The sequence below is a fragment of the Gossypium hirsutum genome, chromosome A05 (assembly GCF_007990345.1).
Source record: "Gossypium hirsutum isolate 1008001.06 chromosome A05, Gossypium_hirsutum_v2.1, whole genome shotgun sequence".
NCBI lineage: Eukaryota > Viridiplantae > Streptophyta > Magnoliopsida > Malvales > Malvaceae > Gossypium > Gossypium hirsutum.
In genome coordinates this window covers 9,886,140-9,899,809 of record NC_053428.1, presented here as the reverse complement: position 1 = coordinate 9,899,809, position 13,670 = coordinate 9,886,140, and the positions used below count along the sequence as shown (strand labels likewise).

Sequence of the window (13,670 nt, the reverse complement as noted above, 5' to 3'; positions counted from 1 at the left end):
GCAAATAAAATCGAGAGGAATAAAAGTAATTATCCAAAATTTCAACCATGAATTTGGTACTAATCAGAATTATGATTTCAACTCAGGTCTTTTGCTGCTACTAATTTTATTTTGTTACAACCAGCTTTTAGTGTCACACGTATTTTGATGTGTTTAAGTTTAGTAGTTAATACAAAAGATTATTATTTACAAAATAATTAATAAACACAATTAAAAAAATCAATTATTTTTATAATTTAAATATTATAGTAACAGAATTACTCCTAATTGTTAATTAAAATATTTCTATAGTACAATTATATTTTGAAAGGATGTAAGTTCAAGCACGTTAAAGTGTGTTTATCTTCCTATTTAAAGGTTTTAGAGGAGTTATGGATAGTTTTAAGTATTGTATAAAAAAAAATTATACAATACCATTTTATTACATATCATAAATTTATACTTCTTGTTCATCAATTTCATTTTTCTTTCCTTTCTTTTCGGTGAATTACAATAACAGGGCAAAACCTGAACAACAAGCGTGACTAGTGTAACTCGAACCCAAGTTACACTTGATTTGGTGCAATTAATACACATGGAACTTTGATTGTGGTTCGAATGCATACACGAAACTTTAATTTTGATTCAATTGTACACATTTAAATAAATACATCAAATATTTTTATATAAGTTATATATATAATTATTTATATTGTAATATGTATGCTTAGAAATGGTGCCATAATGTTATTGTGTTAGTAATTTGTAAAAAATTGAATTAAATTAACATTTCATGTTTATAATTGCACAAAATAAAAGTTCATGTATAAGTTCACACATTAAACTAAAGTTTATGTGTAGTTTTAAAATTTAAGCCTTATATTATATCGGTTCCTTCAAAAAATGATATATTATATTGAATGAGATAAATGCATTATCTATAAAGTTTAACACACTAAATATAAAGTTATTATATAAATAAAATTTGATATTTAAAACTATAACAATATCATTTTTCTTACTTACAGGTAAATGAAACCAACATTTTATATATAAAGTAATTTAATATCAATTTTACCCTTTTATGTGTTATGAACTTATGATATAAATTTATTTAAAGTATTTTCATAAAATAAAAAATCTTAGTTATAAATATGATATATCAATAATACAATGAACAATAAAAAGCATATCGATTAATTCAAAAGTTTCTCTATATATAGAAAAAAATTTGCCCTTCAGAAAAATGTCTCTAAATTTTAGTGCATTTTTTAGTATTGCAACTTGAAATTAGGTAAAACAACATAAAGTGACACGCATTGATTATGATCATAATACAAACATAATATTTTAATTAAATTTCAAGCAGGATGAAATATTATTTAATATTATTTATTCATTGCTTTCCAACACATTTAAATGCGCAAGATTCATTTATGAAATGTTAAAATCAAACTTACAAATGATGATTAAAATTCTATTAATCAATAATGGAGACAAAAGTAATGGATGGGAGGTTGATGAATTTTACAGTCATCTATTAACATTGGAACTACAAACATGAGATTCCTCCTGGGGTTAAAACCAATAGGTTTTATAATATTTAAATTAAACTAATGAACCCGTTTAATGATAATTACTGGTCGTCTCCAATCCTTCACTGCTTATTCTATATGTAGTGTTATATATATATATATATAATAACAATTATTACTTGGCTTCGTTACCTTCTACTCCTATTCTTTTTGTTTCTCCCGTTAGGTGCACATATCATAATTCTGGGGCAAAACCTTATAGCCAATGGAAACTATCATCACATCCTATTTCACTTCACGCTTGCCAGCCAGTCAGCCCAACCCCCTTAGCTTTGCCCCCACAGCCAGCACCTCATTATTTTGTCATTCCATTAATAAGAAAAAAAGGGGATTAGGGTGGGGCCATAGCCCACCCTTTCCCTTCATTTGGAGCGTGCAAATGCAAATTTCTTCATTATATATTTGATTCTACATCTTGTTCCCCACGCAGACCAGGATGGGATAGGACCTGTATTTTCATCCTCTTTCTCTCTTTAACTGCCAAATGTGTGCCTCATTCCTCCCCAAACCCACACTTTCACTATATCCCTCTTGGATTTTATATCATCACTTTGCTGAATTTAGTATGTGGTTGTCCATTTTTAATTTGTTAGGCATTTTTTAGGGACTTTTTTTCATTTCCTTTTTGTGATTCTCTCATATCAATATCATCAAGCACATGAATGGTCAATCTGACTTGTGACCTCTTAATGCCCTATAATTGCAATTATAGGGCATTAAGAGGTCACGGCATAGAATATTCTACTTCTTTTAAAACTAAAACCAGCAATTTAACTTCCTATAGTAACCCAGGTGGGTGCAGAAATTGAATTATGCTATAATTAAAATTTAGAATCAATCATTGAAAAAAAGAAATTTCAAGTTGACATATCTTTGTGGTTACAAAGTTAACAGATTTCTATCATGTGATTATGGAATCAAATCTTTTTTCCTTTCACGGGGAAACCAGTAAAAAAGTCGAAAGCACAGTGACAAAATGCTTGAATCAGAATAGTATTTGATTCCCCAAACCATACAATGAAATGAAATAACTATCATCATGATCAGCTTAGATGCTCCTCAAGGACAATTATGATTATTCAAGGTAATTTTTTCATCACTGTTCATAGATAAATTAACTATTATTGATCTGTACCAAGAAAAGGGGAACACTAAACATTCCTTTTTCTGATGATAAAAAGATAAACTATGATTGATCTCTAAAATCAACATATTACTCCTTTGGACTAATGTACAAAACCTAAAATGATGACTGAAAAGTAGCGCCACCCCCCCCCCCCAAAAAAAAAAGAAAAAGCCAGCGTTAAAAATTGAATCTGAACTCTCCTAATTTCATGGTACTTATGCTATTTAATTAATTTTTACATATTTTTCATTGTTCTGAACATTGAAATAAATCATATACTTAGACCTCATCATTTTCTTCGTTGCATCCCTGCAATTAGTATTGTCTCTTGCGACTGAGCAACTGCACTGAATTTTCAGCCATATTGGACAATGAATCTTCATATCAAGTTAAAAAAAGAAAAGAAAAGAAAAGAAATAGGTTATCGGGCCAGCAATTGAATTAGATATATGGTTGAATGATTTACACAGAGGAGGCACATGATCACACAGGGGCAACACAGTGGTAGTTGAGTAGTTTCCATGAAAGGCAGAGAGTCGCACGTAGAGGGCAGTTGAGTCAATTGAAAGCAGTCCGAGAAAATAGTGGGCAACTGAGTTTTACTGAGGAACAAGAGAGAAGGGGCAGGGCAGCTACGTTATTATTCCCCCACAAAGATAAAAACAAAGCTGTAGGGCATCAAATGATGTGACCGCCATAAATGAAGAGGGGACAACCCTTACAACAACAAAAAAAAAGCAACAAGGAAAAGAAACCTAGGGACCCTAAAAACCAGTTTCTGTGCACTGACCACCTAGGTCAGGCTGATGTCAAACTTCAAGGGCTATCGTCAAGCTGCCGATTGTTCCTTTCGCACTTGCTTTTTCTCTATCCTTGTATTATCATTTTGATATATATTTCATTCACTAAAAAACTTAAGATATTTATGGAGAATCGAGCCGTAACTCGGGCTTCGCAGTCGCCGGAGTACTGTTTGGTTCCAATATGTATATATGGTCGAAAACTTGGAAACAAAAACATGACAATTGTTTCTAAATGAGAAAGATTTTATGTAACCCAACTGTTTATACATCATATGATAAACCATAATATAAAGTGTCCCTGTTCTGCTGAGAGTGTCTAAATACCAGACAGAAATGGCAGAAGATTTGATTGGGATTTTTAATTATAAATCAAATCACAGATATATTTCCTTCAATGTCGTAAGTTTTTCTTCTTGTATTTTCTTTTCTTTTTATGATTTAACTCTTTCTCCCTTTTGTGTTTTTCATTATTTGAATCAGTTGCAAGTCGATAGGTATATTCCATATTTGAGTAAATACATTATATATCACTTCATGAACACCAATGCAGCAATGTTTGCAGTTTAGATTACATGACGTGAAATCTTAGGCTTACTTTGTCCAATTGTATACATATATTTTAATATGAATAAATTTATTAGTGGTAAATTCTTATTCGTAAAAATTGTTTTTCTTGAGGGTTCCACACGAAATGACGGTTCTATCCTTGGGATGTTAATTTGTGAAGCAGTCTTTTAAAAAGGTGTTGCTACTAAATTAAATAAATAATTTAGACCCAAAATGGGCAACCCTATTAATCTCTTTGATTTTGATTAGACCGTTACCCAGAGAAAAGCTATGGGCCGTAAACTTCAATCAACAATGGCATCACGACCGTCCACTGATATCTCTCAATATCGGCATTAAAATCAGATGGCTGATATGGCTTCTATAATCTGGTTAGAATGCTGACGCATGTGCAACAGAGAGAGTAGACTGAAAGGGGCTTAATATTGCCGTACTAGGAGGGGCAGTGATTTAGGGGTTGGCTTTTTTTCCTCCCTTTAACTACTGACTGCTTTTATCGGTAATCGGTAAGAGGGAAGAGTTTATAAGCAAAAGATATGTGTAGTGGTCGGCATCGAAAGCGGGAGGGGAGAGGGAAAAAGGGCGGACAGTGGCGGCAGTTCCTAGGAGAAGCACCGGTTGCTGATATCATCTCCAGTATTCCGTACAGATAATTGAACTCTATTCAATGAATTCCTATCCAATCAATGGCTTCTTTTCCGACTATTTTGTTTATTTTTTAATGGAGCTCGAGATAAAATCTAAGACTAATGTTCTGTGAAGGTTATGAAATTAAATTTAATAAAAATATTTATTTTAAATATATATAAAATAGATGTATTAGTATCCATTTTGTTAATTTTTGGGTAAAACATGACTGTTTTACGTACGTGTCACGAATAAATTTACATAAATGCTCATAACTTAATGTTAGATGTTCCTCGAGGTAGGGTAAGTGTCTTCATAAATATAGATTTTTGTTCTTGAATCTTTTAAAGAAAGAAAATTTTCTTATTTATGTATCAATTTTTATGCTTTACCATGCATGGATCACGATGAATGGGAGATTTCAACTTAAAATGCCACTACGTTTTGAATGAGAAAAAAAAGCCTAATAGGAAAAAATGATAACCTTCAGAATATCAGACCTTTCAGTGAGTATGTTGAATGTTTAATTCTAACAAAATTTCATATGTATATGTAACCTAATTTTTAAGTGTGGAAAGTAAGAGTTCAATATGGGCTATTTTAAAATATGAATTCATTGAAAAGAAGTCTACAAATGGTCTAGTCCATTTATGAGGAGGAAAGTGTGGTTTGTGCTTTTATTCTAGTTTAGTGGCTGTCATTGACTCAATACAGACACAACCATTGGTGGTTAAGTTTGCTATATATAGAAATTTGTATACACACTGTGAAGAGCTTTTTACCGGTTCATATAATCCATGGTGATTACAGTTCAGTGTTTATAACAAAAAAAAAAAACAATGGGCAGGAAGACGACTTGCAACTGCAGGGGTGGGGTATTTTTAATGTGTTTTATGTATCTTTTCACTAAATCAAAAATTTTTTGGTAAAAAAGAAAAAGTTGTAAAAGGTTGCATGCATTATTGAAGGTGAGATCTGACTCTTGAAACAATGATTTGATTGGTAATTAAACTGATTAAGTCAAGGCTGTTCCTTCTAAACCCGCCCCCACGTATTTAGCTTTAAGCTGGGAAAATTAGGTTCAAAGGGACCCTGTGGGGGGACATACAATTTATCACCTTCACCTTTCTCTGTTAAATCTAACCTTCCCTTATAAACCCTAAAAAGCATGCTTAAAACTACCCATGTTCACCATTCTCTTGCTGTAATACTCTCCAAACTTTGAGAAATTTTCGTTTCATATTTGAGATCTATCTTTGTACAGCTACTCAAAAAGATATTTTATAAGAGGTAACCTAATTTTTTTATGAGCAGAATCAAAAATTTTATATAGTTTATATTTTAATACTTTCAAGTTAGGGGAGCTGTTGGTTCTTTTTCTTGGTTGGTGAAGCTTGAGTTAAACCTTTTTTTTTTTAAGTTGAACCTACAGAATCATGACATATTGAAACCTTTAACAATATGAATTAATATTTCATTATTTTTATATAAACAAACATTATTATTAGTGTTTTTTAAACTTTTGTTATTGTCCCACATGAGACAGTTCCTTCCTACCAAAAAAAAATCATACAGAACTGAAATATGCCATGTAGGAAGCTTCTCTTGATCTTATTTTATCAAAGCTAAGTTTTATAAGTTGGGTGTTTTAAGTAGCTTGAAAGTTGAAATTGACAGGAGGCTAGGGTTCTGGGTTCGTCAACTTTGAAATTTTAGGGTTTCCAGTGAGGTTGACGTGAAGCTTATGATTGCTATAAACATGTACTTTTGGGGTGTAAGCTTTAGCTGGTTTTGTAAAAAAAGCATACATAGCTTGCTTTGATTACTGTGCTTCTCCGTAAGTCTCCGATCTAGTCTCTGAGTTCTCTTTGTTTGTGTTTTATTTAGTTATTTAAGTTTTTACTTTGTCTTTTTCTCCTATTTCGGGATGGCTAAGTTTTTTTTAGTTGCTTCATGTGAAGCAATGAAACAATTAAGCATTGGCTTCTTTAATTCTGAAGATTGCTTTCAAAAAGCATAATCAACCCAAGAAATGTAAATATCTTAAAATCTGAGGAATTGTAGAGAAGTTAAGTAAATTTGATAGCTAATCCATAGATTTCGCTTTCAATGCCTTTTGTTGTTACTATTTATTTTCTGGCTTCGTCAGTAAAACTTTGTATGCACTGTTTTTACAACTTCAAATGAATTTCTGTTCATGTTGCGGGTACTTCTATTCGAGCATCCAAGCTTTCTCTCTCTCTCTCTCTCCCCCCTATAGCGTCGAGGGCTAGCTTAGTTTTTTGTCTGAAATGTGTGGCCTTCTGCTTTGACAATTATTTGTACGTATAAAAAATCTGTCATTCTTTCGCAGGTCATTGATCTTGAAATGGAATATTATTAAGCTCGATGAATTGCGTTGTTTTTCTCCTGAAAGCTAGCGTTGCCCAAGTTAATTTCTAGGGTAGGCAAATCCTTGAAAAGGCCTCATCTACTTGTCTGATGATTTGAGAGATGCTTACTGTGTGCTCCTTGCTATCTTAGTTAAATCAAAGGAGCAACTGTTATCTTCGTTATGGATATGAGTAAGTTCAGACCTGAATCGCATGTAGCCCAGCAACGCCTACGAGATAAGTTGAGGGTTCAGCAAAGCTCCAAACTGGTTCAGCAATTGGAGGACTTTCCTAACAATTTGGAAGACGGGTGTTCCTCAGTTCTTCCGGCCCTAAACCCAGGTCTTGCTCATGTTCGAAATGATAATTTGTTATACGATCCAGATGTTTTCTCTTCAGACATCATCCATGTCTCATCAAACTCTTCTGTTTTACCTTCGCAAAGAGATACAATGCTACATCAGGAAATGCAAACAGCTCCAGAAAACAGGCAATTGCTTGCCGAGGAGTCCTCGTTTCCCGGTATGTCACAATCAAATTTATCTAAATTCGATGGTTCATCTAAGGTCTCCGGTGATCCACATGATTGTGGTAATTGGAGGGGTGTTGATTCACAGCATAATTGTGATTGGATGGTGGGTTATGCAAGTGGATTAGCTGTTAGGGAGAGTAATCAGGACCATAGGTTTGTTGGGGAAGTCATGTCAAATAATGCAACGATTCTCAACAGTGCGTACCAAGATGTTCAGTCTACTCACCCCAATCCAGGGAGTGAAATTTATAGTCTGGAGAGGAATTTGCATTTTGTGTCTCCTTCACTTTATCAGAATTCTCTACAGGATGTTGTCACTACAGCTCAGGGACTTGAGGTTGGTTCTCATGAACCTCAAAATGTTAGAGAGGCTGCCAAAGGTTCAAGGACTGATTACTGCGGGAATGAAGCAAACCCTTTGCATTTTGGTAACGCCGGTACTTGGATGAATACGCCACTGGGGGAGCATTCTCAACAATGGGGTGCTGAGTTGGGGTTTTTGGCTAGTAAGAGTAGCGTCGAACTAGGTGCCGCTGCGAGTGATGCAACTACTCACGGGCTATCGCTTTCTCTTTCATCGCACCCCACACCAAAAATTTGTGGTGCAGATCCAGTTCAATTCACGGGGAATCAGTATGGTTCTGATGGCTTTCTCTCTAAGCCTGGTGAATTCAAGGAACTTCGAGATTCTAAAACTTCAAATATGGGTCATTTCTTTTCGATGCAAAAATCATCTTCAACATGTAAGGCTGACGGAAAGTCCCTTCAGGATGCGGGTGGAACTTCAGCTTACGTTCATCGTCAAACGATTCCCCTTGGCCCTTTTACTGGATATGCAACTATTCTTAAGAATTCAAGATTCCTGAAGCCCGCACAAGAACTTTTGGATGAATTCTGCCATATATCCAACTCAAAGCCTGTTAAAGTTTGTGACACATCCGAGGGGATCCCCGGCGAAGTCAGTGCTTGCAAGGAAAGTAATTCAGGGGCTTCCGCTACTTTTTACAGTTCTAATGAATCTTGTAAGCACGAGTACCAACAAAAGAAGGCAAAGCTTGTATACATGCATGAGGAGGTTGGTAATTGTCTCTCTTTTTCCATTTCTAAGTAATTTGTATTGCAGTTAATTTTATGTGCATTTTAATGAATGTTAATTAGGGATGCTATGACTTAGGTTTATTATACGCAATTTAACTTAAAGCTTTGGAGATTGGAACAAAATTGAAAGATAGAAAAATTAAAAGAAAAGATGAGTCATTTTCTTTCCATTTTTTTTATAGAGTTTGAAAATAAGAAGAAAGAAAATGGAATTTTTATGAAGTTGCATAATGTTGAGCTAACTTATCTCTCTTATTATTTTATCATCATTTTAATTTGAAATGTATAATTTTATAATAGATTTCTTTTCCTTTACATTTTGTTTTTACTCTCTTACTATATTCTTCCATTTTTCCTCCAACATAAGGTAAGGTGTTTATTTGTATTGATTACAATGCCTATATACATACAGCTGAAAATTCATGTGGAAGGTGAAAAACTTTAAATGTTTAATGATGTCACCGGCCAATTGAAATGATAGAGGTAAATCATCACAACTAAATGATTTTACTTTAGTAAAACTTTAAACTCAATACCTTCAAAAATGAAAAAAGAAACTTTAAACTTAATGATGTAGTAAATGAAATCATAACTCATGTTTCGAGATTGGTATGGTGGAGATCATAGAGAGAGTTTTGTAGGGTGCCATAATTGGGTGAACCGTTAACTTCTTACCTATGAATGGGTCTTTAAAATAACCACATTAGTCATTTCCCACAATATTTATTTGTCTAATCCGCAATTATCTTTTCAATTTGTTGTGGACAAGTTATGATGTCCTTTTGTTGGTGTAGTGCTGTCCCACTAGCAATTAATATTGTTGATTATGAACCTTTAGCTCTCCCATATTTGTTTTATCTCTAATTTCCTCTGCTATGAAGTTTGAATTTCTGTTGTTCCATGATATCTATTTTCTTCCATTTCTCTTGTGTGGCGTTTGTTTGTCTAACTACAAGTCCTGTCAAAAACCTTGTCAAAACATATTGCATTTTTTTCCAAGCTTGTTTGAAATGAATGTTTTTTTATAATTATATTTGATTCACATTTCGCTAAGATTTGATCACAAAGTTTTGTCCACTAATAAAGCAAGTAGGGTCTTGGGATTTGTATAAATCTCATATAGCTAGGCAATGTCTTTTCAAACACGTATAGGGCTGTGCATAGCTTGTTGCCTTTTCAGTGAAGTTGCTGATATTGCATGTAGTTTGACCCCTACCCCCAAGCACTGTAGTTGCCTCTTCTACTTGCTAAGGATTTGTATTCGTGCAAGTCTACGCAATTATCACTTAGAGATAGTATTTAGTTTTGCTTGTTTTGGAAAATATGTCCCTAAGCATGGTTAGATACGTATTTTGTATTTTGATGGGATATGATATATAAAATGCTTGTTTGCTTATACTTCGTGTAAATGTCTGTAAAAAGAAAATGCATCATGAATTTGGAAGTTGAATTGACTCATTATTCTTTCTTTCTCACTCCCTCTATATATGGAAAGGTAAATCTTATCGATATGAGAACAAAATACGTGCAGATACATGTATATACAAATAAAGTGGCTAGGCGAGTATCGGTGTTGTCCAATAAGGTGTTTGTCAAGATTGGTGTTATTTTGTTTTAGGCGAGTATTGGTCCTTGTATTTGAAGATCTTTAGGTATATACCTATCCTCTACTTTTGTAACCCCACTTCTGGACTGTCAGAGTAAATAAATTGTATTGTATCCTCTTTGCGATATAACTTCAATTAATTAGAAGCAAGTTCAGAATGCAAACACGGTACAGACCCAGAACTTGATATAGGAAAGCCTTCGTGTAATGTCTAATTATTTAAGGATTCCCCTTGGCCCTTTGCAATATATATATATTTTTTGTTTGTTTCTTGATTGACGAATGTCGCCTGGTAATGAGTATCAGACTTTTTTTGGATTTGGTGCCAAAAGTATGTAAATAATTCATGCTTCTGATGTTTGCCCGCATAAACTAGTAATACTTGTGCAATGTAATGCTAACTGATATTTGGGAAGTGAAATGGTCAAAGCTACATGCTACTCCTTTACATAGTTTTACTTCTGCTGTCTGGTGCATAAATGTTATGTTCTTTTCTTCTCCATTTTGGTGATTTGCTTGTTAGGTTTTTCTAATGCAATCTCAAATGCTGCTACTTTTATCAAAAAAGTTCACCTTTTGTGCTTATATTTTTTAAGGGTGTTTTCTAGCTTGCTATTAGTTTTTTTCCCTATCTGGTAAGAAATTAAGTTCATGCAAATTAGAGTTGATGATATGTGCAAATTATCTAACCTCTAGTCCGCACTAGAACAGTGAAGAGGATTGGTGTAGCTTCTGCTGTTAGTTGTTGGCATAGTGCCGCTGTTTTCTTAAATTTCTTGTGTCAGGCTGCTATACAAGGGTTGGAATTTGAAACAATAAAAGTAGTCCGCATTGAATAACTTAACAGTTTTTTTTTTTCCCAAAGAATAACTTTAAAGTTGGAGTTAGCCGCAGGCAAGGACAGACAATGAATGCGGGAGCCTATGCTTTCATTTACCGTCCAATAAATTCCAAGGATGTTTGTCCTAATTTAGGAACGACAGTTAATTGTTGGATGTCAATACAATAATCATCTTGCCATTTCAAATCAAGTTACATTTCAGTTAACAGTGCAGACCACTCTTTCAAAGCTACTTTATTAAAAAGTTTCAGCACCAATAGGTTGTTCTCTTGCTTTGCCCGAGGGTCCCAATCATAGGTCTAAACAATAAGTTGCGCAGTTGCCGAAACACTCATGTTTTGTATCTTTGTTACTATTGATTTACCTAATTTGGCGAAGCTGCATGATCAGATAATGAAGACTACAGTAATGTTGCTGTTCTCCAATAACTCCCACCATGTTTTCCTTGTTCTGAATTATTATTGTTATTGGTCTTACTCCAAAAAGCATCAGTTTTCATCATGGTAAATTAAAATTTGTGAATAATCTTCTTAATTATCAGAAAGTTGCCTATGTGTGTTGTATTTTTTGTTGATGGGTGATATTATTTTAAGTCCAAACTGAGGAATGACTTGTCTGGGTCTTGCCATGGAAAGGTTTGCAGAAGATACAAGCTATACCATCAGCAGATGCAAATGGTGGTTTCTTCATTTGAGTCGGTAGCTGGACTTGGAGCTGCGATTCCCTACGTTCCCTTGGCTCTCAAGACACTGGCTAGGGACTTTCGGTGCCTACGGAATGCTATACTAGACCAGATTAAGCACGTATCTAGAGCTCTTGGGGAGGACTTACTGTCCCCAACTACCGGTACTAGCGGCAGTAAAGGTGATATAAATATGTCTAGGCTAAAGTGTTTTGGTCAGAAATCTGGTGGGGTTAACATGGGCTTCCTTGAACCCCAACAACATAGCTGGAGGCCCCAGAGAGGCCTACCAGAACGTTCGGTGGCTATTCTTAGAGCTTGGCTCTTTGAGCATTTTCTTCATCCGTAAGTCTCCTGGCCTTCTTTCTAATTTTGTTTCCTTTCATTAAATGTGTAATCTGATGTGATTTTTCCTGTATAGGTACCCGACAGACACGGATAAGCACATGTTGGCCACTCAAACTGGTCTCTCTCGAAATCAGGTGAGCTATCTCTATCTAATTCTTTGATTGTTGTCTAATTATTTAGATCAACACTGTTTATGTGATTCGACTCGAATGTAGTACAGTTAATGCCTTGATTGAAGCATGTTTCCTTAAATTTGCAATTAATATATCTTGCAAATATCAAGTTTATGTGATCATTTTTTATTTGTTAACGTAGGTGTCTAACTGGTTCATAAATGCACGTGTTCGGGTTTGGAAACCGATGGTGGAAGAAATACATATGCTTGAAAGCAAATGCTTGGCAGAAGGCAACCAAAACTCGAGCAAAAGTGAGGGAAAGTCTACTAGTGAAGGACGTATTAGTTGGCCTAACGATGGCCAATCTATCAACAGGTCATGTGTAAATGCATTGTCTGACAAGCAATTGGCCTGCGCTGATATGCTGGTAGCTGATGCACATGATTTGGAACACTGGAATCATGAGAAACGTTCAAGCATGGATTTTCATATCCCAACCAGTATGGAGGGTTCGTTGATGGGATTTGCACCCTACCAGCAAAGCAGGCTTGAGAATGGGGGGCTTGGAGCCGTCTCACTGACCTTAGGACTTATGCATGGTGTAGAAAGTGCACAGCAGCAGCAGCGACAACAGCAACAACAATATCAACAGCAAGAGCATCATTCGAGGCGGCAATTTGGAGGTCATTTGATTCATGACTTTGCCGGTTGAGATTATATTGATTTTATTGAAGTTGAAATGAGCATGTGATGAGGTAGCTGTTCTTTGTGACAATGTTTTAGACGAAAAATCCTGCCATGCGGGTCACCTTAACAGATTTTCTTTGTCACGTTCAATGTCGAATTAAAGTGATGGCACAACTCCATCGTTACTGCTTGGTATTGACATGGCAAGAGTAATTGGGAATAAACGTATGGTGGTGATTTTTTGTGAGATTCTGTTTGGATTTGTGTTGGTAGGATTTAGTTATAGCACAAATGTATAGAATTTTAATTTCCAGGGTCATATGGTTTCGACTTCTCTGATTCGTCATCAATAAGTTGCACTCTAGAAATTATGATTTTACTGGCAATCAACTTGGACTTGTTTTTTGCCTGGTAAACCAGACGCCCTGAAAAGAACTGTTGCTAACAAAAGTGACCTGAAATTCGATTTTTGAGCCGGAACTGTGGTTTAATTTTTGGGTGAAGAAATTGTGGTTTTCGCTGCATGTAAACTTGTAAAAGGTGTGGGAAATTGCCTTTGATATATACATATATATAAATCAGTTATATTTAGACAACATTTTGAGGGCGGGGGGATTTTCTTAGGCTTTTAGACCAGCTGATATTTAGGCTTCTTGTTGCTGCTTGATATTATGGGCCTTACAAAATGGCT

General features: G+C 34.7%; 1 protein-coding gene across 3 annotated transcripts; it reads left to right on the top strand.

Moving 5' to 3' along the window:
• Window positions 1–5,798: 5,798 nt before the first annotated feature.
• LOC107958565 (BEL1-like homeodomain protein 2) lies at window positions 5,799–13,395 on the top strand. Of its 3 annotated transcripts, none has more exons than XM_041113279.1 (6): window positions 5,799–5,987; window positions 7,051–7,140; window positions 7,221–8,676; window positions 11,782–12,173; window positions 12,250–12,310; window positions 12,492–13,395. In XM_041113279.1, exons 3-6 carry the CDS (start codon window positions 7,252–7,254, stop codon window positions 13,002–13,004), a joined length of 2,391 nt encoding a protein of 796 aa, XP_040969213.1. In that variant the 5' UTR covers window positions 5,799–5,987; window positions 7,051–7,140; window positions 7,221–7,251; the 3' UTR covers window positions 13,005–13,395. The 3 variants fall into 3 exon arrangements, with proteins under 3 accessions (XP_040969213.1, XP_016749864.2, XP_040969214.1); XM_041113280.1 differs by lacking the exon at window positions 5,799–5,987 and adding an exon at window positions 6,230–6,534; XM_016894375.2 differs by having other exon boundaries at window positions 5,800–5,987; window positions 7,051–8,676.
• Window positions 13,396–13,670: the final 275 nt, after the last annotated feature.

Coding starts and splice junctions, on each gene's coding strand:
- LOC107958565 (XM_041113279.1), top strand. CDS start 7,252: ATGGATATGAGTAAGTTCAGACCTGAATCGCATGTAGCCCAGCAACGC. Junction 8,677..11,781: donor TTGTATACATGCATGAGGAG/GTTGGTAATTGT, acceptor TGCCATGGAAAG/GTTTGCAGAAGATACAAGCT. Junction 12,311..12,491: donor CTGGTCTCTCTCGAAATCAG/GTGAGCTATCTC, acceptor TTGTTAACGTAG/GTGTCTAACTGGTTCATAAA.